General features: G+C 42.9%; 1 protein-coding gene across 2 annotated transcripts; it reads right to left on the reverse strand.

Annotated features, from left to right (window-relative positions):
* Nucleotides 1-1,039: 1,039 nt before the first annotated feature.
* Nucleotides 1,040-22,595, reverse strand: LOC117005086 (arrestin domain-containing protein 3-like). 2 transcript variants are annotated; one of them, XM_033076341.2, is made up of 9 exons: nucleotides 22,178-22,595; nucleotides 21,765-22,072; nucleotides 18,019-18,100; nucleotides 12,740-12,887; nucleotides 11,514-11,616; nucleotides 10,786-11,042; nucleotides 10,210-10,372; nucleotides 9,246-9,400; nucleotides 1,040-1,219 (listed from the first exon to the last, which is right to left on the reverse strand). In XM_033076341.2, exons 2-9 carry the CDS (start codon nucleotides 22,042-22,044, stop codon nucleotides 1,193-1,195), a joined length of 1,215 nt encoding a protein of 404 aa, XP_032932232.1. In that variant the 5' UTR covers nucleotides 22,045-22,072; nucleotides 22,178-22,595; the 3' UTR covers nucleotides 1,040-1,192. The 2 variants fall into 2 exon arrangements, with proteins under 2 accessions (XP_032932232.1, XP_032932231.1); XM_033076340.2 differs by lacking the exon at nucleotides 1,040-1,219 and adding an exon at nucleotides 8,405-8,958.

The following is a 22,595-nucleotide window of genomic DNA, read 5'->3' on the forward strand; positions in this document are numbered from 1 at the left end:
TGTCTCAGACCATAGTTTTTGCTGTTGGTTTTTAGTTTTGGGTGGGGTTTTTTGTTGCTTGTTGGTTGGTTGATTTTTTTTTACATGATTTCTGAAAAGAAAAATTACATTTACAAATCTCTAGCATAAAAACACTGATCAGATCTAATAGCTCCATCATTCATTTCTTCTTTAGAATACATTCAAGGAGTCAGTGCTTTTTCTATATAACTTCTCGCATTCTAGATGAATGTACGATTAAAGTTGTTGGATTTTTTGTTTGTTTCATAAAATCATAGAATATCTTGAGTTGGAAGGGACCCACAAGGATCATCAAAGTCCAACTCCTGGTCCTGCACAGGACAGTCCCAAGAATTACACCCTGTGCCTGAGAGCATCATCCAAAAACTTCTTGAGATCTGTCAGGCTTGGTGTTGTGACCACTTCCCTGGGGAGCCTGTTCCAGGGTCCAACCACCTTCTGCGTGAAGAACCTTTTCCTAATAGCCAACCTAAACCTCCCCTGATACAACTTCAGGCCATTCCCTGAGGTCCTGTCACTGGTCACCAGAGAGAAGAGATCGGCATCAGTGCCTGCCCCTCCACTTGCCCTCATGAGGAAGCTGTAGACTGCAATGAGGCCTCCCTTCAGTCTCCTCCAGGCTGAACAAACCAAGTGACCTCAGCCACTCCTCATACGGCTTCCCCTCTAGACCTTTCACTATCTTTGCAGCCCTCCTTTGTATGCTCTCTAATAGATTTATATCCTTCCTATATTGTGGCACCCAAAACTGCCCCCAGGACTCAAGGTGAGGCCGCACCAGTGTGGAGCAGAGTGGGACAAGCACGTCCCTTGACTGGTTGGTGATGCTGTGCCTGATCCATCCCAGATCACGGTTGGCCCTCCTGGCTGCCAGGGCACTGCTGACTCATATTTAACTTGGCATCGACCAGGACCCCCAGTTCCCTTTCTGCAGCACTGCTCTCCAGGCTCTTGTTCCCCAGTCTGTCTGTACATCCAGGGTTGCCCCCATCCCAGGTGCAGAATCTGGCACTTGCCTTTGTTGAACTTCATACGGTTGGTGATTGCCCAGCCCTCTCATTTTTCAAGGTCTCTCTGCAGGGACTCTCTGCCTCTGAGGGAGTCAACAGTTCTTCCCATTTTATTATCATCAGCAAACTTAGTATACCTTCAAGTCCTGCATCCAAGTCGTTTATGAAGATGTTGAAGAGAACTGGTCCTAAAATGGAAATTTTTTGTTATAAATTGTTTGTTTTAAAGCTCTCAGGACAAGCCCAGAAACGATCAGAACAATTCTCAGCAAACTAATTTGAGTATGGCTGGTAACACTGATACTCTGACTCAATTTTATAATAGTTTTACTCTACCAACCTCCAAACCAAGATGATAAGGCCAATGGAGCAATATTTGGGTCCCTTAAACAAGTTTCAGGTCAACAGAACCTGGTTCTCATGGATGACTTCAACTACCCCAGACATTTGTTGGAAGAACAGTACAGCAGTTCATATATCAGCCATCAAGTTCCTGGAATACATAGAGGACTGCTTCCTCATACAAATGTTAGATGTGCCAAGCAGAAATGAGGCACTGTTGGACTTACTTCTCACAAACCAAGCAAACCTGCTTTGTAATATCTGTTAGTGATAACCTTGGCTGCAGTGATCACAATATTGTGGAATTGGAGAGCCAGCTGAGCATGCTAAAGGTTAGTCTTAAGACAAATGTTTTAGATTTTGGAAGACCAAACTTCAGCTTGCTCAGAGCTCAGTTGGGAGGGATTCCATGAGAAGTTTCCACAGAGGATAAAGGTGCTAGTGAGGGCTGTGAGTTTTTCCAAGAACACTTTCCTGGAGGCACAAAATCAATTCATTGCCTTTAAAGGTAAAAGAAATAGGCAGAGCATGAGACCCCATCCCCCCCCGACTTAACTGCAAACCTCTGAGTCTGCTCAAAACCAAGAGAAGCATACCAGAGATGGAAAAGTAGACATATATCTATTGAATACTACAAATACACTGTCAGGGCATGCAGAGAAGCCGTTAGAAAAGTTCAGCTCAAATTGAAATTGTTCAGAGATGTCAAAAACCCAAAGAAAGGGTTCTTTGTGTATGTAAACAGTAAGAAACAGAAGGAAAATATGGACCTGATGTTAAACAGGAGAGACCAATTAGTCACCAACAACACTGAAAAGGCTAGAGGTTCTCAACACTTTCTTCTCCTCTGTCTTCTTCACCCAGCACTGTTGGGTCCCAGGCCTTGGAAACAAAAATCCAGGTTGATGCAAACACAGATCTACTGTCAATGAAGAAAGAGTAGGCATGTGAGCTGTTACACAAGCTTGACCCCAACAAATCTATGGACCTTAACACTATCCACTATTCACCCAAGGGTGTTAAGAGAGTTGGCTGACATCATTGCAAGGCTGCTCTTCATAATCTCTGAGAAGTCACACAGATCAGGGGACTGCCCAGGAGATTGGAAGAAGGCTAATATCACCCCCATCTACAAGAAAGGATTAAAAGAGGATCACTGAGATTATAGGACCATCAGTCTTATTCAGTCTCTGGGAAAGTTATTGAACAAATCTTCCTTGGGGCTATCAGAAGTCAAATGAAGCATGGGATTGGGAAAAGTCAGCATGGACTCAGCAAGGGCAAATTATGCTTAACAAACCTGATCACCTATGACTAAGTAACTGGCTTGGTTATGTGGGGTAAGAAGTGGACACTGTCTACATGGATATTTCCAAGGCTTTCAATGCTGTTTCCCACAGCCTCCTCCTAGAGAGACTAATATGTTATGGTCTAGACAAGTACAGTAATTTCACGAATACAAGCCGCAGCAATTTGACAAAAATTTTGGTGGAAACCCAGAAGTGCGGCTAATACTCGGGAGTGGCTAATATGTGAATAATTTTCTGACATTTACAACCCCAGATGTGCCAGCCAGGGCGCCGAGCCAAGCACCTGCCAGTAAAAGCCGGCATTTCGCGATTGTTACAAATTGTTACTCTGTTGCCCTGGCTCCCTGCAGGCAGCACGGGGGGCGGGGAGAGAGGCAGGAGAGCTCTCTTCTTCCCTCCTCTGCCGCAGCCCGGGGGAGAGACAGGGGGGCCCGGCGTCGCCATTGCCGCGGCTCGGGGAGGAGGGGGGGGCCCGCGCCGCCATTGGAACGGCTCGGGGAGCTGGCGGGGGCCCGCGCCGCCATTGCCGCGGCTCGGGGAGGAGGGGGGGGGCCTGCGCCGGGGGGCCTGTGCCGCCATTGCCGCGGCTCAGGGAGGGGGGGGGGGGTCCGCGCCGCCATTGCCGTGGCTCGGGGAGCTGGCGGGGGCCCGCGCCGCCATTGCCGCAGCTCGGGGAGGAGGGGGGGGGGCCTGCGCCGGGGGGCCCGTGCCGCCATTGCCGCGGTTCAGGGAGGAGGGGGGGGGGGGGTCCGCGCCGCCATTGCTGCGGCTTGGGGAGGAGGGGGGGGGGCCCGCGCCGCCATTGCCGCGGCTCGAGGAGCTGGCGGGGGCCCGCGCCGCCATTGCCGCGGCTCAGGGAGGAGGGGGGGTTCCGTGCCACCATTGTTGCGGCTCGGGGAGGAGCAGGGGGGCTCTGCCCCCACCCTCCGCCACCGTGGCGGGAGCAGGGGGTGCTCTCCGTGCCCGGTCGGCGCCGCGGCAGGAGCGGGGCCGGGGTGAGCGAACCCAGAGGCAGCGGTCAGCCCCGAGTGGCACCACCGAGCTGGGCCACCTGGCCCCGTCAGCAGCCCCTAGCGGGCTGAGCCTGCACAGCCTTAGTTGAGCCAGTAAACCCCCCGCCATGCCGTGGTTCTGTTAGCATTTGGCAACTTTGTTGCACGCGGGTCCTCGCTGCGAACGACAGAGCGGCTTATATTCAGGTGCAGCTTATTTATGGACAAAGAACGAAATATTTGCCAACACCCAGAGATGCGGCTTATACTCAGTGCGGTTTGTATTAGTGAATTTACTGTAGTCTGTGCAGTGGGTGGGGAACTGGTTGACAGGCCACACCTGGAAGGTGGTGGTAAATAGCTCCTTTTCAAACTGGAAATCTGTCACAAGTAGGGTCCCCCAGGGATTGATATTGGGCCCAATGCTGTTTAATATCTTCATAAGTAATCTGGATGATGGAATCAAGTGTACTCCAATTAAGTGTGCTGATGATACCAAGCTGAGTGGGGAAGGGGACACTTTGGAAGAAAGATCCACCCTGAAGGAAGATCTAGATAGGCTAATAGAGTGGGCTAACAAGAACCTTATGAAGTTCAACAAAGACAAACATCTTGCACCTGGGAAACATCATCCAGGAATGCAGCATGGGCTGGGATCTATCCCTCTGGGGAGATGTTCTGTGGAAAGGGCCCTAGGGATCCTGGTGGACAGCAAGCTGAATATGAGTGAAGAGTGAGCTGCTGTGGCAGAGAGCCAACACGCTGCTGGGTTGCATCAACAAGGGCACCACCAGCAGAGATAAAGAAGCCATTCTCCCACTCTACTCAGTGCCTTGTCAGTCCACACTTGGAATACTGTGTTCACTTTTGGTCCCTGATATACAAAAGAAGATGTGGGTAGGCTGGAGAGGGTCCAGAGAAGGGCCACAAAGATGATTCAAAGACTGGGAAGGTGCCATGTGAAGAAAGGCTGAGAACCGAGTTTGTTCAGCCTTGAGAAAAGAAGGTTAAGGGGAGACCTAATCACCATGTTCCAGTATTTAAAGGGTGGCTACAAAGATGATGGAGCCTTCCTTTTTACAGGGAGTCACATGGAAAAGACAAGGGGTAATAGGTACAAGTTACTTCGCAGGAGATTCCAATTGGACACGAGAGAAGAATTTTTCACAATGAGAACAATCAGCCATTGGAATAGTCTCCCCAGGGAAGTGGCAGATTCCCCAACATTGGACACTTTTTAGGTGTACTAGGTCATCTTGTCTAGACCATGCTTTTGCCAAGAAAGGTTGGACCAGATAATCCTTGAACTCCCTTCCAATCTGGTGTTCTATGATTCTGTGACAGAGTATCATAAACCCTGAAGATAATACCAAACAGGCAAACTGAGCTACTGCTTAGTTGCCATAGTTCAATTTTTTCTTGCAATCTGAAATACACTTTCTACTGGAGACTCATTTTATATATAATTTCTGATGATTAGGTAACTACATATTATTTAAATAAAACCAAATGCAAACCAACCAACAAACTTTCTCCTTCCCATCCCTAATAGTTAAGTTATCTGTGCTCGTGAACCCTGGACAGCATGTGATTATCCCCTTTTCACACTTTGCTAGTGTCTGCTGGTGCTGCTTTCACTTTGTAAGAAAATCCCCCTCAAAGAACAAAACCAAAATACAAATATAAATAATAGTGCAACATAACAAAACAAATAACATTCTAACAGTTTGGCAAGCGATGATTTCACCTGAGATTAAGTGATCTTTAGGCAGTCTGTAACAAAACACTGCTTTGCAATAAAAGCAGAAAGGCAACAAATTATTTTAAGAAATCAAGAAAGTATACAATCTTGATCACATCTCATTAGTTTCCTTCTGTTATCTCTTCCCCCACCTATCTGTTCCTTGTCTACTACAGTTGGCTGCAAAACATACAGCAAGGATTGACTTGGAAGGCATGTAATGTTTGTAAATAAATCCACAATAGGATCAAAGTTGAAGAGGTGATACAGGATCAGCCTACTAGGACAATTCTGAGCATGTGCATATGCAGGTAAAGTCCAGGATACATCAACTACATCAAATTAAAAGAAAAGAAAAAGTCAGGGCATTTGTCAGCCTTCATCACTTCTTTTTTTTTTTTTTGACAAAGCTGTCTTTTGTTCCTTGTTGTGAAGATCACAAACAATTGGGGGGGGGGTGATAACAACAGTCCATCCCAAATGAGAATAAGTTGTAGTGACATTTAACTGTATAACATAAGCAATAAACATGTGCAAATTTTCATAGAATCATAGAAAGCAACCATTCCTCTCTAACAACATGGTTTGAGTGTTTTGAAACACCTGACTGCACAGTAATAAGGCTGCTCCTAGTATGTGCCACTATTTAATGGAGGGGGACGTGGGTTTTCAAGCATGTGGAGTAGTCCTATGATGTGCTGTAAGTGTCAAAGCATGAGCACAGGTTCTTTTCATTTATTCACCATACAGGCAAGAGCAATACCATTTCCTTTAAAAGCAAGTCTCCACTATGACACCTTGATCTTCAACACAGAAGGTGTGATTCAAAACCCAAGTCAAGTCAGCTTTTTATGGATTCCTTCAACAAGAGGGGCAAGATGGTATCTCATCTGTGGGTTGATCTGGGTTTGGATCAATCTAACCAAAAGAAAAAGAAAAAAACCCAAAACAACAAAAAACAACCAAACAATTGACCAAATATCCCCCCCCCCCCCAAAAAAAAAAAAAAAAAACAAAAAAAACAAACCCCAAAATAAAATGTTGTGGCCTGGATAGCTGTTAATATGGTCGAAGGTAAAGAGGCAGGAAGGGCCTTTGTATGGGTTCCACAGAGATGTTTATTTCAGCCATGCACGTGGACAGTCTAGGGTCAAAGGCAAAGCCAAGCCTCGGTGAGGGTCTAGGTTCAAGTATATGGATGTTCTGGGAGGGGAGAGCATCAGAGACCAATTATCAGGGGACATGGGGGCGGTACAAAGGTGGGGTTAGGGTATGGGAGCCAATGGGGAAATAGGATGGGAGTGACTGAAAGATTGAGGGACAGGGAGGGGGCATGGGGCCGACTGAGGGAACAAAATGGATATGTTGGCATATAACAGAACAGGGTTTGCTGTGAGAGAAGCCTCTCATGTCTCCCTAACTAGGGAATGTGTCTCAGGGTCTCCACAATAAAAGCCACAACAGCCCAGTGCATTTATGCATCAATTGCTAGGAATAAAAAACAAAATTCACAAGTTTAAGACAATTATAATGATATCTGGCATTCCCAGTCCAAGGGTTATTGAAAAAATTGAAAAACTTGTAGTTAGAAAAAACTTTGGATAAACAGAAATATTAGATCCAGTGGAAGACTAAACTCCAGGTTGATGATAATTTAAGGAAAAGCATGAATAACTGCGATTAAAAAAATTTTCTCCTTTACTCACACAGAAGTCTTTTGAATTATCTGATATATACAAAAAAATTACAGTAATTTCACGACTATAAGGTGCACCCTTTTGACTAAAATTTTCCCCCGAAACCGGAAGTGCGCCTTATAGTCCGGTGCGCCTTATCTGATGTACAAAGTTGCGACATTTGCCACCCCGGAAGTGCGAGCCCGCCGGCATCGGGGCATCCCCCCGCACAGGGAGGGGGAAAGCCGCTGGAATCGGAGCGGTTGCCGCGCAAAGAGGGGGAAAGCTGCCGGAATCGGAGCGGTTGCCGCGCCAAGAGGGGGAAAGCCGCCGGAATCGGGGTGCCCCCCCGCACGGGGAGGGGGAAAGCCACCGGAATCACAGCGGCCGCCGCGCGGGGGGGGCGAAAGCCGCCGGAATCAGGGGGTCGCCGCACAGGGAGGGGGAAAGCCGCCAGAATCGGGGCGCCCCCCCGCACGGGGAGGGGGAAAGCTGCTGGAATCAGAGCGGCTGCTGCCCGGAGAGGGGGAAAGCCGCCAGAATCGGAGCGGCTGCCACGCGGGAATGGGGAAAGCTGCCGGAATCGAGGCGCCCCCCCCACATGGGGAGGGGGAAAGCCGCCGGAATCGGGGCAGCGGTAGCACGGGGCAAGCCTGCTGGCATTGGGTCACCCAGAGCGCCAGGGGACTCCCGGAACAGTGGGGCCCTGGGGATGCTGCACAGACCGGCAGCGGGCATAGCCCGGCCCTGCCGGGTACAGGCAGGCCCAGGGTCCAATGGCTGCCGGGTTGAGGCGGGGCCTCGGCCAGCAAGCACGCGGGGGGAGTTGGGGGCGGAGCCTCACTGCAAAAAAAAAGTGCACCTTATAGTCCGGTGCACCTTATCTGATCTACAAAGTTGTGAAATGTGCCAGTTCCTGGGGGGTGCGCCTTATAGTCCAGTGCGCCTTATGGTTGTGAAATTACTGTACTTGACACATATAACTGGAAACATAATTTAAGAAATATTTAATTGAGAGAAGCAAATAAGTTTTTCTTGAAATAGTAGAAATTTATTAATAAAAAAATAATTCCACTTTTAAATTAAAGTAGTTAATCCACAAATATCCCATGGGATGTTTCAAAAAGTTCATGTGTTCTAAACCTTACCACTTCTTTCTCTCTACAGGAGAAATAAAGGGTACAAGCCTGGTAACTTAGGTCTAAAAATCTAGATGTAAGAACAGTTTATGTATACCTTGCATCTTTTAGACAACATTGAATCAGTTAACTTGATATAGCCAGATTTGTTTTGCATTTCAAACCTGGGGGGGGGGGGAATTGTGCTACATAATGCTATTTTCCTAAAGTGGATCAATTCAGACAAAATTTGGCCAGAGGACACTTTTTTTCATTTGTCCTATATCACTTCTTTTTCTTGAAAAAGAAAATAAAAACAACCTGAAAAGCTTTGAAATTTACATCTCATTCATGGTTATTCGGTGGTTGCATTTTTAGTTTTGTGAAGGTCAAAAGTGTTGAAGAACTGTGAACTTCAGAAAACTTAAGTCATAAATTAATACCAATACATTGCTTTTCTACATGAAACTTCTAAAAAACCTACATTCACAGAATTTAAACATAAACGCAGGCAAAACAGTTGAGTGGTTGCTATAAAATGTTACGAAGCAGCAGAGGTTACAGAGTCGAAACCTTATTTTTAAAATATAAATTTTTAAAAATTATGTTTCTAAAATGGCAAACAACACTTTGCAAATTTCCAGGAAGTATTAGACTAGGGAAAAGTGTTGCCAAGAAAAAATTACCTTCCAGGTCGGCAGCTCCAGGAAATCGCATGATGGAGAAGCCAGGGCACCTCATGAAGCACCTTTTGAATTTAAGGTTGCAGAGTTCATGTAAAAAATTTTTTTTTTAAATTATAAAAAGGGTAACCTATGCTGTAAAACGGGCATGGAAAACTCTTGATGCAATTGATCTGCATCTTGCAAACAAACAAAAACCCTCCTCAAAACCAACTTATTCCATGTTAATCATTTTAATAGTTTCTTCCAATTTTAGGAAGGAAAAACAGGTTTCTAAACTTATTCCATCAGACAAAAAAAAAATCGGTCACAAACAATATATAAATCATCATAGTCTGACAGATATACCTACTTCTGAATATAGAGGAGGAGGCAGAAAACGAAACTCCTGGATGTATGCAAATAATGGTCCTTGCAGTGCTCTCTGAAAATCATCAAAAGCAGTTACAGGTGCAAGACCAGACTGTCTGTTTTCCCCTGTGACCACTTCTGCATAGCTAGGAGGTGCTGGAGGGAGAAGGTACATACAGTTCAAACAACAAGTTCTTATGCATGACAAAATATACAACACGATAAATATTAAACTTCGACCACTGAAAGATTCACCAACAGATAAACAATGACTTAAAAATTGTTAAACAAAAAAGGGAAGCTATTTTGTTTTATTCTGCTATTAAGCTTATGTTCAAAGACAGACTGACCACTGTTTATTGTGGCTTAATTATCCCCTTAAAATTTAAATCAGACCAAAGATAATTTAATCTCTGCACAGGTAGAAATGACAGAACACTGCAGTCCTCTGTACTCCAGAAGTCTCCAGGTCTGGGATTTGTACTTACAAAAAGCAAGATATTAGATATACAAAAAGAGAAGGAAGGAAATACATAATTCTTTCTTTGGCCATGAGAGATCTCCCATAGAAAATAATATTATCTTTTCACAAAGCTTTGGCTACTAAGGCTGATGAGAAAGCTCAGAAACTGCTATTTATGGGTTGCAATGCCTTATAACCAAGGATACAATTGGGATACTGGAAGCGGAAGCAATGAAGTAATGCACAGATACTTTTATTTCTGCTACTTTCCAAAGAAGCTAGATTTCACTGCCTGTCCTAGAGACAGAAAGGCAGGGAGGGAAACAAATCTCATGCTCTACACAGAACAAGCAGGCGGCAAGAAAACATCCACAACAGATTTCCTGTGGGCTTTATTATAAAAGGATGTAATTTGACTCTGTTAACAAGACTGCAATGAATAAAGTAGACAAAAAATCAAAAGAGAGTAGCGAATTGCTTGGGATTTGTATTATCAAGTTACCTTCTAGTCTTTCAGGCAGAGTCAGACCAAGCCAATTCATGTCCATGCTACCCTGGCTGCTTACACTTGATGTTCTGGTACCAAATGGATGTAGAGGAATAGTACCAATGACCAGTGGTAAGTTAAGGAATAAATCCACAGCTCCTGGAATATCAACATATACCTGAAGAAAAATGAAACAAGCATATGATTAAAATGTGGGGTTTTATCAGCATTTCATAAGTATTAGTCTAAGTTATCTTTCTATGAAAGTTTTCATGAGGAGCTTGTTTCTAATAGCCCCTTTTAGGGCCCATGCCCCTATGGAGACATGAGTTCTTCAAGTTAAGAAGTCTTAACATGAGCCCTCACATGGAAACGTAGTCTACTCATTAAATGCTTACTTAGTTGACAGACAGCTGCTTTAAGAACTTGCACGATATAAACTAAATTTACTTACCAGACCTCCTGTCATGACACTTATACCAGGACATGTATTTCTTTCATAACTAATGATCACAAAATGCTGTGCTAGAAATTTGTATGGCATGTTGGAAGCTACTCACTCTCGCAAGTGAAACAGACTGGCCAACATACCATCAGTGAATACTCCACACGGATTATACTACAGTCAAGGATTGAAGGGGAAACAGGTGGAATTTTCAACTGTTTGCCATTCCAGGTTTCTGTTTTGCCAGATGACAAGGATTCCCCACGGAGGTTGGCAACAAGCTGTCTGACTTCCTTCATTTTCCCTTTGGCATAGAATGCCTGCGTTTGGTAAATGGTTGCCTTTGGCACCACCATACGGGAAGAACAATTCTCAATCTCAGCAAAGATCTGAATTGATTCACCTGAAACAAAAATAAGAAAAAAAAACACAAACAAAAAAACTCAACAAAACACACTAGAATTTCAATTTCTCTTTACATTTACAAGGCAGCTTAAGCAAACTTTCACATTCTTTATACTGTTATAACAATGCTGCTATCACTGTTCTACCTGAAAAATACATCCACTGATGCTAATAGAAACAAGATCCCCATGAGCTGCTCAAAAAGGAAAAGGAAAACAACACATCAAAAAAAACCCCCAAAAAAACCCAGTCTAACACCGAACATATGCCAGTCTAACATGAGGTCATTGAACCATCTAGAGATACAAGTAGCACTGTCTTTGTTAACAGGGTATGCAGAGAAGATTGCTAAATGCAGACTGATGTGGTACAAATATCCTTAATGTTTCATTTATGTAAAAACAGTAGTACAGACTCCAGCTTTAAAAAGGAAGGAAAACTACACAGAATTAATTATAGGACCACATACCTGGGATGTAGCCCTTTCTTTCAATTTTGGCACTTAAAGATATTGGGCCTGAGGTACAAAGCCAACAACATAGAGTTTTTTCTTTTGTGCCTGCTTGGGGTGACTACAAGAAGAAAAGAATTGTCCATCAAATTAGGAGCTCCATGAATCTCATCAGGTATTTAAATCAACACAGGAGAATAATAATTTTCATAATGTGCTTATTATTACATATTTTGATAAACAAAGTTGCTTTCATAGGAAAAGTCTGAAGCAGTTTAAACAACATTATACAGATACAATGTTTGTCCTAATTCCACTGGTGTATTCCCAACATAATGCTGCAGAGTTTTTCATTTAACTAACAGCAAATTAGAACATCTTCACACTTTCCATTAAGCTGCATTTCCAAAGCAAAATAACTAAGCTAAACTACTGTGATGTTTACTCCTGCTATTTCCTCAGTTTCTGAATAATCCTCTTTCATCTGTGGTAAAAAGACTCATTTTACACAACACCGGGATTTAGGGCTTTATCCAAAGCCCACTAAAGCCAAATGAGAGACCTTTGATTTTCATGGAGTTTGTGCAAGGTCCCTTTGCAAGCTGATTTTTCACCCATACACAGAAGAAATCTGTTTCAATGGTCTTCTAATTTTCTTTCCCCTCTAGATTAAAATTTGAGAAAGGATTTTTAGGCCAGACTGAAATCAAATCCTCACTGAAAGCAGTTGTGATAATAAAGTTATTTTAATAAAATGATATTTCAGAAAAGGATTATACACAATTGCCATAATTTCCTCCCCATCAGTAGAAAACTATCCATATGGAAACTATAAATTATGCACTGCAGTAAATTTTTTACTTTTCATTTTTAAGTTAGCAATCCCTCACTAAAATATTAAGCATTGCATTGTTCCTTCATAGATTACTCTTTATTTATCATTTAAGAGGGCCAGTTCAACAAATATTTCTTCCTTAATGAGAGTCTACAATTTGTTAGTATCAGTTTAGACCGACAAATGCATTTGATGTCTTGTAAAGATCAAGCAACTACAAGTACAGGATAACTTAGCCTTCAAAATACCAGCAGTTAAGAGTTGCTAAATTGATATAATACTTAAAAGAAAAGCTGTACTTAAACTAGCAAATAAATATTAGGTTAAGTTACATGCTGATGTTGTTTCAGGTATTATACTTCATTATTTTTATGCCAGAAAAGGAACGAGTAGTTCTGTCAGTTCTTACCAGTAACGAAGGAGTGTTGATATCTATATGTTCAAAAACTGTAAATTCCTTCTTTAATTTTACTGGTAGAAGCCAAGGCCTATGTAATTCAGCTTTCACCCAATACCGCACACTGCCGTGTTTGCCTTCGAATGAGGTAGCAAGTGGTCTGTGCAGGACAAAGGTCAAAGGTCAAAGTTGAGTAAACTTTTTCTCTCGTTGCAGTAACAATGCAGTTGATCAGATTTGGAATTAGTATGTTGTTGGGGTTTAGGATTTTTCCTTTTGTTTCTTTCTCTTAGGGAATTTTCCCCCATTTTGCTGCTAAGAAACAATTAACGACCGGTACTTAAGAGAGACAAAAGAAGTAACCACAGAGAAGAGGGAGGAGTGCAGCCGGCTGCACTATCTTAGCTGAGGGGTTTCTCTGAGAAGGGCAGAGATATCTCGAGATTTGGGCTGGGCGCAGCTCCTAGCCCTCTCATGCTCTCTCGGCGTCGGAGGAGGACGACTGAGTCACTGCTTATTGGAGGGGAGTGTTATAAGTGCGTGACATATTGTTGGTTTTTCGCAACTATTAGGATAAATGCTATATGTATAATGCTAAAATAGCTTTTCTGTATGAATATAGGTTTTTTTCTTTTCTTCTAATAGCAAAAGTTAGACATAAGCTTTTTTTAGATAGTATGCTTAAACTACCCGCCTAGTTGAGATAACAGCCCGTGAACGTGTGATGGGAACCCTGCAGCTGACACGACACCCAAATTAAAAGCTGGTAAGAACAGGATTAAAACCACAAGCCAAGACACGCTCATGCTCTCAAAAGGTGGACCCAAGGAGTGGCCATGCTAAACAGTTCCCAGAAATTTTTACTGTACATGAGAGATTATGAATATGCAGCAGGTTGATGTATTGTGAAGTGAATTTAAAGGGGCGTTCCCGAAGCAGCCGTGTGCTCTTGGCAGCTTGCCAAGCACCCGGCCGTTTTAACCCTTTGCTTTATGTTTGTCTCCTATTGTCTTTTTATTAAACCTTTTAAATTTTACCAGGACAGTGAAACGTGTTTTTCACAGGGGGAAGAGAAATCACTGCCACCGCCAGAGCCCAGCCCTGTCCTGCTGCTTCTGCCATGGGTGAGCCTTTGCTCGTGAGAGCAGCCACTGAACTTGGACCTTATTAACACCTTCCTCACCAAAAAAAAAAAAAAAAAAAAAAGTACTCTCACCATCTGCTCTGGCATCTCAGGGGAAACCCCCCCCTCCCAGGGAGCCTCTCCCTGCCGTGTTCGGGAGCCGGGCTGCCACCGCCCAGCCCCCGCCATCTCTTTGCCACTGTTCCGGGTTTTTGCTACGCTGTAGCCCGCACCCTCTGCCTGCCGGGACGTCCCGTGGTTCCAGCTACAGCTGCGGAGTTTCTGATACATCTCGTCTACCACTCCAGGATTTTTTTTTGTTTGTCCCTGCCGTTCCAGCTTGCTGCTTCCGAGGTCCCTGCTACAGCTCCATTTGCTATCCAGAGGGTCACCGGGATCGGCTGCCCCTGGGGGTTTGTAAAGGAAGCCCCTTTTGCAAGCCTTCTACCGGCTGTGCCCACCATTGTCCACGTGCAGAGAGATGACCGAACTCGCGCCACAGCGCCCCCTGCAGCCGCGGGGGAATTGTCGCACCTGCCCTGACAAGCTGGGGAGCCACCAGCGCCCCTGCCGGCTGTGACCGTAACTACACCAAAGGGGAAGGCGCCTGACAGCCGAGAAAAGGCTGTTACTGGGTTTCTGGATTTGTTTGTTGTTTGTTTGCCTTGTTATACATACTAGTAACGAACTGTTATTCCTTGTCCCATATCTTTGCCTAAACGCCCCTTAATTTCCAAGTTATAATAATTCGGAGGGAAGGAGGTCATATTCTCCATTCCAAGGGAGGTTCCTGCCTTCCTTGGCAGACACCTGTCTTTCAACCCAAGACATATATAGAACTGTATTTTTCATGTATCATAATAAGCATAACTTATTTGCAACATTTGCATATCTCAGAAAAACATAATATTAAAGTTGGGTAATTGTGCAAGAAAAGTGCCAGAAGAATACATATCTCCTTTAAAGGCCATTTTCAAGTGTAGAATAAAGCATGCCCTTTTAAGGTCAAATTAAGGCCACCAAGAAAAATTAGTCTTAGTACCATCTCATTATTATTTTGGACATTGCATTCTGTTAATAATTGTGTATTATTTACTTGGCTGGTATCTCAGTGGTTTAACTATAACTAAATGCTTTTGTAGTTTGTTTTGTCTTAAGTAGAGTAGTTAAATATTTCAGTGTAGAGTTCTGAAGAGAGAGCTTTTGAGCATCATCTAATTTTCCTTTACCCTAATGAGATCATCTTAATATATATATTTTTATATGTGTGTATATAAAGACTATTCTGCTCTGAATGCTGAAAGACAAAGTCCTTTTGGAGAGTTGGAGAGGGGAAAAAATGCAGATAGGGATGTCAAACCTTTCAGCATTACCCTTTTATCCTCTTCTCCCTCCTCCTCCTTCCCTCCCCACTATCATAAGATGAAGGAACTAAGATTTGTATATTCCAGTCACGTCCAATTAACTGTAACTTGTCTTTTCCTAACACCTTCATCCTTTAATCTCCAGGAAGAATTTTTATATTGCACTATGTTTGAAATGCATCATAATAAAAGATAAGTTATGGGCAAAGCTTCCCTCCCTAAATTCTATATCAAATAATACTACAAGTTTGACATCTCTGTTTGCACATCTGAAATTTTTACTTTTTTTCTTAATAACGCAAATGAAAGGATTTTCTAATCAACCTTCAATGTTTCATCCTGCTGCAGTAATTTTTTAAAAAATCAGTAAGGCCAGTCAGCATATTGGGTCTTTTCATTATTTCTATGTACTTGGTTGCACTGGGTCTGGCTGGGATGGAGTTAACTTTCCTCATAACAGCCCATATAGTGGGGCGCACACACACAGACACACAGGATGACCAGACGGGCAGGGCTGACAGACATTCATGGGTATGGTGTTTGTCTTCTCAAGCAACCACTACACATACCGAGGCCCTGCTTTTCAGGAAGTGGCTGGACATTTGCCTGCTGATGGGAAGTAGTGAGTTACATCTTATTTTTGCTTTGCTTCCGCATACAGCTTTTGTTTTTTCTTATTAAAACTGCCTTTATCTTGACCCAGAAGCTTGTCCATCTTATTTTTTTCTCCCTGGCCTGTTGATGCGGAAGAATGAGAGAGCAAATGCATGGAGGGCTGGCAAGCAGTCAAGGTCAACCCACCACATAGGTTGTATTTTAAATAAATTTTAGAAATAGTCCATGGATACAAAATAGCAAGAAATGGTAAGGAGGTGTGGGAACCCAGGATATTCCCCTGGCTTCCCTGGAATCTTGGCAGGGGGCTCAGATGCCTTGGCAAGGTGCCCAAAACCCCTGTGAGTTCGATTTAAGTCCCTGGGAGAAATTACCATCCTTATACGAAGAATTACAAAGTCGCAAAAAATAAGTAGAGCATAAATTAGAGTGTTAAAAGGTAGAAAAGTGAAGTTTTAAAATTGTTTATATTAGGGGTCTGAACACAAGATGGAGGAATTAGGGCGTGGTATGTCTGTCTTTCTTTTTCTTCATGTCATCCGTCTTTTGGGTTAGGATGTCAATTCTGGATTGGTCTAGAGGAAAACTGGACAATGCAATGTAGGTGTCATGTATTGGAGATTAATTATAAACAATGTATGCGTAATTTACAGTATAAAAGATAAGTCCTGCCCAGGAGGGCAGACAGAAAGCCTTGAACGAGATGCGAGATGAACCGCTGTAAGTCAGAGAGAAAATTCCTTAGATAAGAAAGAATAAACAACCTTGGAAACCTCAGAAAACGGCTTCTGACCCTTCCTTCGGTGCCCAGGCTGAAAAATAAGAACTCTCAAACCACCACTACTGTGCGGTGAGTGATCTCAGACCATAAAAGAGATCACCGCCGTTCACAAGGAGGCAGTGTCAAACTAGTGTTTTTCAGGCCTTTTACTACCAGCCTTCCTTTTTTTTTGCCAGTATTATTAAAAATGCCTTCATAGTCATTCTTTCACGTCACTTGACAAGACCTTTAGTGTTTTAATCAATTCTTGTGCTATTTTAGTGGTCATATTTGAACATTTCTTCCAACTCAAGGGAATATCAGTATCATCCTTATCACTTCTTATAGAAGAGTTTTTCATCTGAACCTTAAATTGACTTCTAAAAGTTTCCACATATATGCATCTTCTTCAGCATTCTAATATCGACTGTAAAGCCCTGCGCTATTTGCGGAAACTGATCTGTAAAAGCATTTATCATCTGCAGGTTCTGTTAAAGCCAGTCCCTCCAATAAGCAGATGTTTTATTAGCTTTAATATTAAGTATCAGTCTAATATTCTGCCAACTTTTTTTAACCCTAATGACTTTGGCACTTGGTTTTTACAGTAAAAGGCTCCTCCTATCTCCTTTCTTTCATTTATTTCCAGACTCTCTCCATTCCTTCATATTTAATTTTCCTGCAACTTGTGTTTGAGCTAATTTCCATGTTGATAACTCCTCTATGTATAAATCTTCCCTTTACAATGTATACATTAGACACCTCAAACTTGTGTATGTTGCAATTTATCTTAAGACTTCTGCTATCACTCTTGCTTCACCTTTGCTTTCTGAGTCAAGCGGGATTAGGTATGGGAATGTTTCTTGCTTCATCCACCCATCCATTTGTTTTTTTTCCATCCTGGCTTTTTTGTCTAGAGGTCAGCCTGAGTACATACATCCTAATTGAAGTAGGGAAAAAAAAAAAGCCAAACAAACTCTTATTTACTTCAAATGCGGTTAAGCCTGCCACATCTGTTTCAGACTGAGCCTGAACAGTTAAGCTGTTCTCACTAGGTTCTGATGGCCTGCATGGCTCCAGTAAAATCTTGTTTCATTTAGAAGATACCTCAGCCCCTCTGCAGGACTCAAATGACAGACGTTCCCCTCCCTTCTTCTGTGAAGGGGCCCAATCCTCCATAAGGAGCCAACATACCTCAGTCAAAAGAAAGAATAACCAACTAGGCAACAACAAGCTCCTGTTTTGTGAACAACTCTTAACCAGTTTAAAAGCAACCTCTTCAGTTTAATGAGATTATGTCCTCTATTGCATGTCTGAGCACAACTCCTACTGCCACTGAAAAGGTTTCCCTCCCCCCACAAGAATTTTTCTTAAGCAGGTATGTATCTTAGCCTTCTCTCACACAAGCTGTGTACCGCATGTGAGTACTTACATCTGTGGAAGCTCAAAGCTGAATGCATATTCATGCCTTCCTGAATGAATGGTGTGAAGGCCTTCTTCGGAGTTGTCATCATCTAGGAGGGAAAAACCCAATATGCTATTCCACCTGTGAACATTTTACATAGCATAATATATTATATAGGTTTCTATTCCAGAATAAGAGAGATTTATGCATTCTTTACAATATTAAGAATACAGTGTCTCAGAAACAAGTCTCTCCGGTCCATTTGTATTAACTGCTTGATGAATAGCTGCAGAATTTTTAAGGTTAGGTGAGATTCCAAGACTCTCCTGACACAAAAGCAGAAGTTAACTTGTTTTAATTTACGATTTTGATTCCAAGTACTGACATAGTTGTAACTGCTGCCATTTCAAGGTCTGCCTGAAAGATCCATAATGGAAACTGTTTTTTGATATGACTTCTAGTTAAAACTTAAAATGAAATAGAGCTCTCTAATAGTATTAAGTAATCTCAGTATTGCCTGCTACATTAATCAATTACATTAAGTAATTCAGCTTCCTCCTATTGTCTGCCTAGCAAGTGTCCAAAAATTGATTTCTTAAAAAAGTGCACAAGCACCACCTAGGAAGTACCAAACAAATTCAGGGGCACGAGAAGTGGCAAGCTGTCCAATTAATGTTAAGAGCTAATGCAGCAAAAATTCAAAGTTTAGCTCGATTTTGCTTAGATAGCAAAGACCCAAACATTTCCTAATTTCAATTAGAAAGCTGACCTTGTTTTAGAGTCATGATTCCTTGTCTTGCTTTAAATGCCCCAATAAATTTGTGGTTTGTTCCAATATAATTACCGTGAACCCAGAAAAAAAAAGCCCACCGATCCCAACAGAATAGAAAGTTATTTAGGTAAAACAATTGAGCATCTCATATACAAAAGGGTTGGCGTAATAAAGGCACATATAGTGGGATTACGCAAAAGGCCCTTCCTGTTGTTAATAGTCTGAAGCATCATGAAGGAACACTGCTACATTTTAAGACTTTTTAGTTCCCACTGTTCTACAAAACTGCTGATGCTCCAATTTCTTTAGTGCACCAGAAATGCTGAAACAAACCTATGCAAAAATATAAAACCCCTAGAACACTATTTGCACAAATGCACCTGTAGCATGTAATGTCACGAAATAACTATCTTCAATACACTGAAAGAGCAAAGTAACGTGTATAATGATTTGTTGTTGTTGTTAAAATACACTTGGAGGGCTTTGTTTGTTTTTAGTTAAAAATAATAGTGTTTTCCTTGCACATACATTTTTTCATCCCTTCTTCACTTCCTGTCAGCTCAGCAGTCCCATTGAGCCTGAACAGCAGCAGCAGAATTATGGTAAGCAAGTACTGAGCCGTCAGCGACAGACTAGGCTGGAGCAGGAGAGGACTGGCCTAAACAGGCATGAGCACATCCCCTGCCAACCACTCATATGCATACAGTATACATTACACCCCACTACATTTGCTCAGCAACTCTGCTCACAGTCTGGCCTAACTAGCGCACAAGTAAGGAGAGAGGGAGAGGGCGTCACCCACGCCTCACCATCCGCTCTCCTCATACCACAGGGCCATGCTGCCGGCTTGCCCCGTGCAGACACCCCAATCCTGCACCTCTCTCAGGAGCATGTGCTGACCATTACTGAAAGGCGATTACAGATAGTGCTGGCCAGGGGTGTGGGACAGGAGAGATAACCGAGTGAGAGATGCAAGAGGCTGCAGGGCCGTGTGTCCCAACGGCCGCCTCTGCTCACAACTCCTTGCTGGCCCAGTGGATGTGCATGGCAGGAGTTTGAATACTTCTGTCTGTCCCCAGAGGTGGGCATTCCCAAAAAAGGCAGTGTGCCCTCTGGAGCCACTTCGCTCCGCCCCCCAGTACACACTAGAGAGCGGGCAAAGGAACTTCCCCCGCTCCCAGCCCCCTACAATCAGCAGCTGGCATCACCTTAGCAACAGGCTAACAAACCCCAGCAGGCCAATGACAAGGCGGGAACAGGGAGCGATCTTCCAGACTATGGTAGGGTACAGGGCGTAAACTCCACTCTGTGCAGCGAGTGTTCACAGTCCTGCCGCTGCAGTCAAGGGAAAGACAGTGGTGTCCCGGGACAGCTGCTTAAGATTGTACGTGCTGCACATGCAGCACCAGTCTTGCTTCTGGTGTCGGAACGTGTCAGATCTGCCCCTTCCCTGCCACCTTTTGTTCCCTTTCCAGACAAAACCAAGCATCTACTATCGAGGTCAGCATTTGGATCTGCAGGCCACATACAAAGTCACTGCTGCTGCTTAAGCTGACAGAAGCATAGGATCACCTTCTTATTCGTAAGGATACATCCTGCTATGAACGACTCATGCATGCTTGCATGTTTCCGTCATCTGCAAGCCAGAGGTGAATGAATTTTTCGCATGAATTATTTCTAAGGCAGCAGTATAAAGAACATATGAACTAGAAAGACATCTCATGAGTCACCCGAGTTTACTTGCATCACGGTAACATAATTAGAATCGATAGTAACTGCTATTGGCAGAGGATCTCTACAGTAAATACACTTCAAATTAAAAACAAAACAAAACAAAACCACAAACACACTCCCCCCCGCCCCCCCCCCCCAAAAAAAAAAAAAAAAACCTAAGCCGAAACAACACATCAAAACACCCAACCAAATTATGTACTCAGTTTTAACATTTTCTTGTTCTAGGAACTGAGTCATCACCACCACCTGACGTGTGCAACCAATCTGCAGAGAGAAGGAATACTCCCTCCCTTCTTCCCAGGACTGGCCCCAAACAGGATTGAACCGCTTCTAACAAAGGGTGGAAACTTCAGAAATAACAAGCTTAGAGTCCCTTGTACTTTCACAACGTAACTATGCAAACAATAGATTAGCAAATTTAAGACCCACAATCTCACTCACAATGTAATACCCCATTTCCATACCCCAAAATAAGGGAATTTGCAGGGCACTTTCCATTTCTATAGGAGCTTAGCAGACCAAGTTTTCATTGAATGCAGGTTCCAGAGCTCCTCAACTCAGAAGCGATGCTCCAATCATACAACCATGACCTCTTATTTGGCCTTTCAGACAGATTTTTAGATCTGGGTCCCCCATAGAGGAGTAGAATAAAAGAAATTTAAGCAATTTACAAGTATGCTAGTTTGGAACAAAGGAAGAAATGGAAAATTACGGGTGCAGTGGTGATAGCACATCAAAGTAATCCACAGGAAATCTTTTATCTGCCAACGATGAATCAACCTTAAAAACAATTCTGCAAGTCAGACCTGTAGCTGTTACGTGTCAAAAAGTCTAATGTTACATTTTAGTTACACTTAGGATTCGATAGGATGCTACCAATAGAGTAATTTACTACATATCTGTTTTTGATTTAACAGCTATTTTCCCCATAGAGAAACAAATCACGCTAATATCGCTAAGAAAAAAAGGCATTGTATATTAAAAAGCATGTAATAAAAACAACGCAAATCCTTATGAAAAGACTGTTAAAAGGCAGGTATTTTTTAAAAGTCCTGGTTTCAGGTACTTTGAAAATGCACCTCAACATGCTTTTAAGTAAATGTTCAACTAATCAAAAATACAACCTAAGAATGCAACCATCATTTCCTCATCTTTAGAGATAGTGAACGCTCTGAGACTGCATATTAACAAGAGTTAAACCAAGCAAAGATGCATCTTTTTCCAGAAATACGTCTACATGTAGTGAATGAATAAGCGAAAAGCTTACCTCTTGCATGCCCGACTAGAACGTCCTTATGGTTAAAATATTCTACTTCTTCGGTGTAATTTTGTGTGTAGGCAGTGTTGGATCCAGCATTTCTAGATTCGCTCCAACGTACTTTTGCATGTCCTCTTGCATTAATTTTAAGAGCTTTCACTCTAATTTCCCCAGTAACTTCTAAGCCAATTCTTCCTGAGACTATGTCCCCGCTAGAATACACGGGGATATTTCTGTTACTGAGACAGTCAAAGCTTATTGTCAAACTCTTCACCTTCCCCAGCACCATGATTTTTAACGAAGTGTATAAAAATATACTGTAAGGAGAACAAAAAAAAAAAAAATTTAAAAAAAATCAAGGTCTCACAAAACGCGACCTTCACTTTACACCGAACAACGCCTCTGCTGCGTAAAGAGCCTACCAACAAGATCAGCGTGTCCCCTACGAACGCTTCATCGGAATTACTGAGAAGACAACGGCAGCCGCCCAACGCTGCGATATCCTTACAAAGGCAGCTAGCCTACACACTGCCAGCTCACTTTAAGAACAGCTTTGTGAAAAACAACCATCCCTGCGCATGCGCGAAGCGAGTCGTGGCGGCGGTTTCCTCCACCGCTTGCGTGTCTTTCCTGTCGCGTTCGTTTTTCTTGTGTTATTGCTTCTGTTTCGTGCAGAGAATCAGAGCACTTCCTGGTCGAGTCAGGGCTCTACTACGAGTTCGCAGTACGCTATTGAGATACGCACTGAAGAACTGAGAGAAAAACGTCTGGGACATAGTCTCAGGAAGAATTGGCTTAGAAGTTACTGGGGAAATTAGAGTGAAAGCTCTTAAAATTAAT

Source organism: Catharus ustulatus, chromosome W, assembly GCF_009819885.2.
Source record: "Catharus ustulatus isolate bCatUst1 chromosome W, bCatUst1.pri.v2, whole genome shotgun sequence".
NCBI classification, from domain to species: domain Eukaryota; kingdom Metazoa; phylum Chordata; class Aves; order Passeriformes; family Turdidae; genus Catharus; species Catharus ustulatus.

Coding starts and splice junctions, on each gene's coding strand:
- LOC117005086 (XM_033076340.2), bottom strand. CDS start 22,044: ATGGTGCTGGGGAAGGTGAAGAGTTTGACAATAAGCTTTGACTGTCTC. Junction 18,101..21,764: donor TCTAGTCGGGCATGCAAGAG/GTAAGCTTTTCG, acceptor TTTCCCTCCTAG/ATGATGACAACTCCGAAGAA. Junction 10,373..10,785: donor GTGTGGAGTATTCACTGATG/GTATGTTGGCCA, acceptor ATTTTTCTTCAG/GTATATGTTGATATTCCAGG.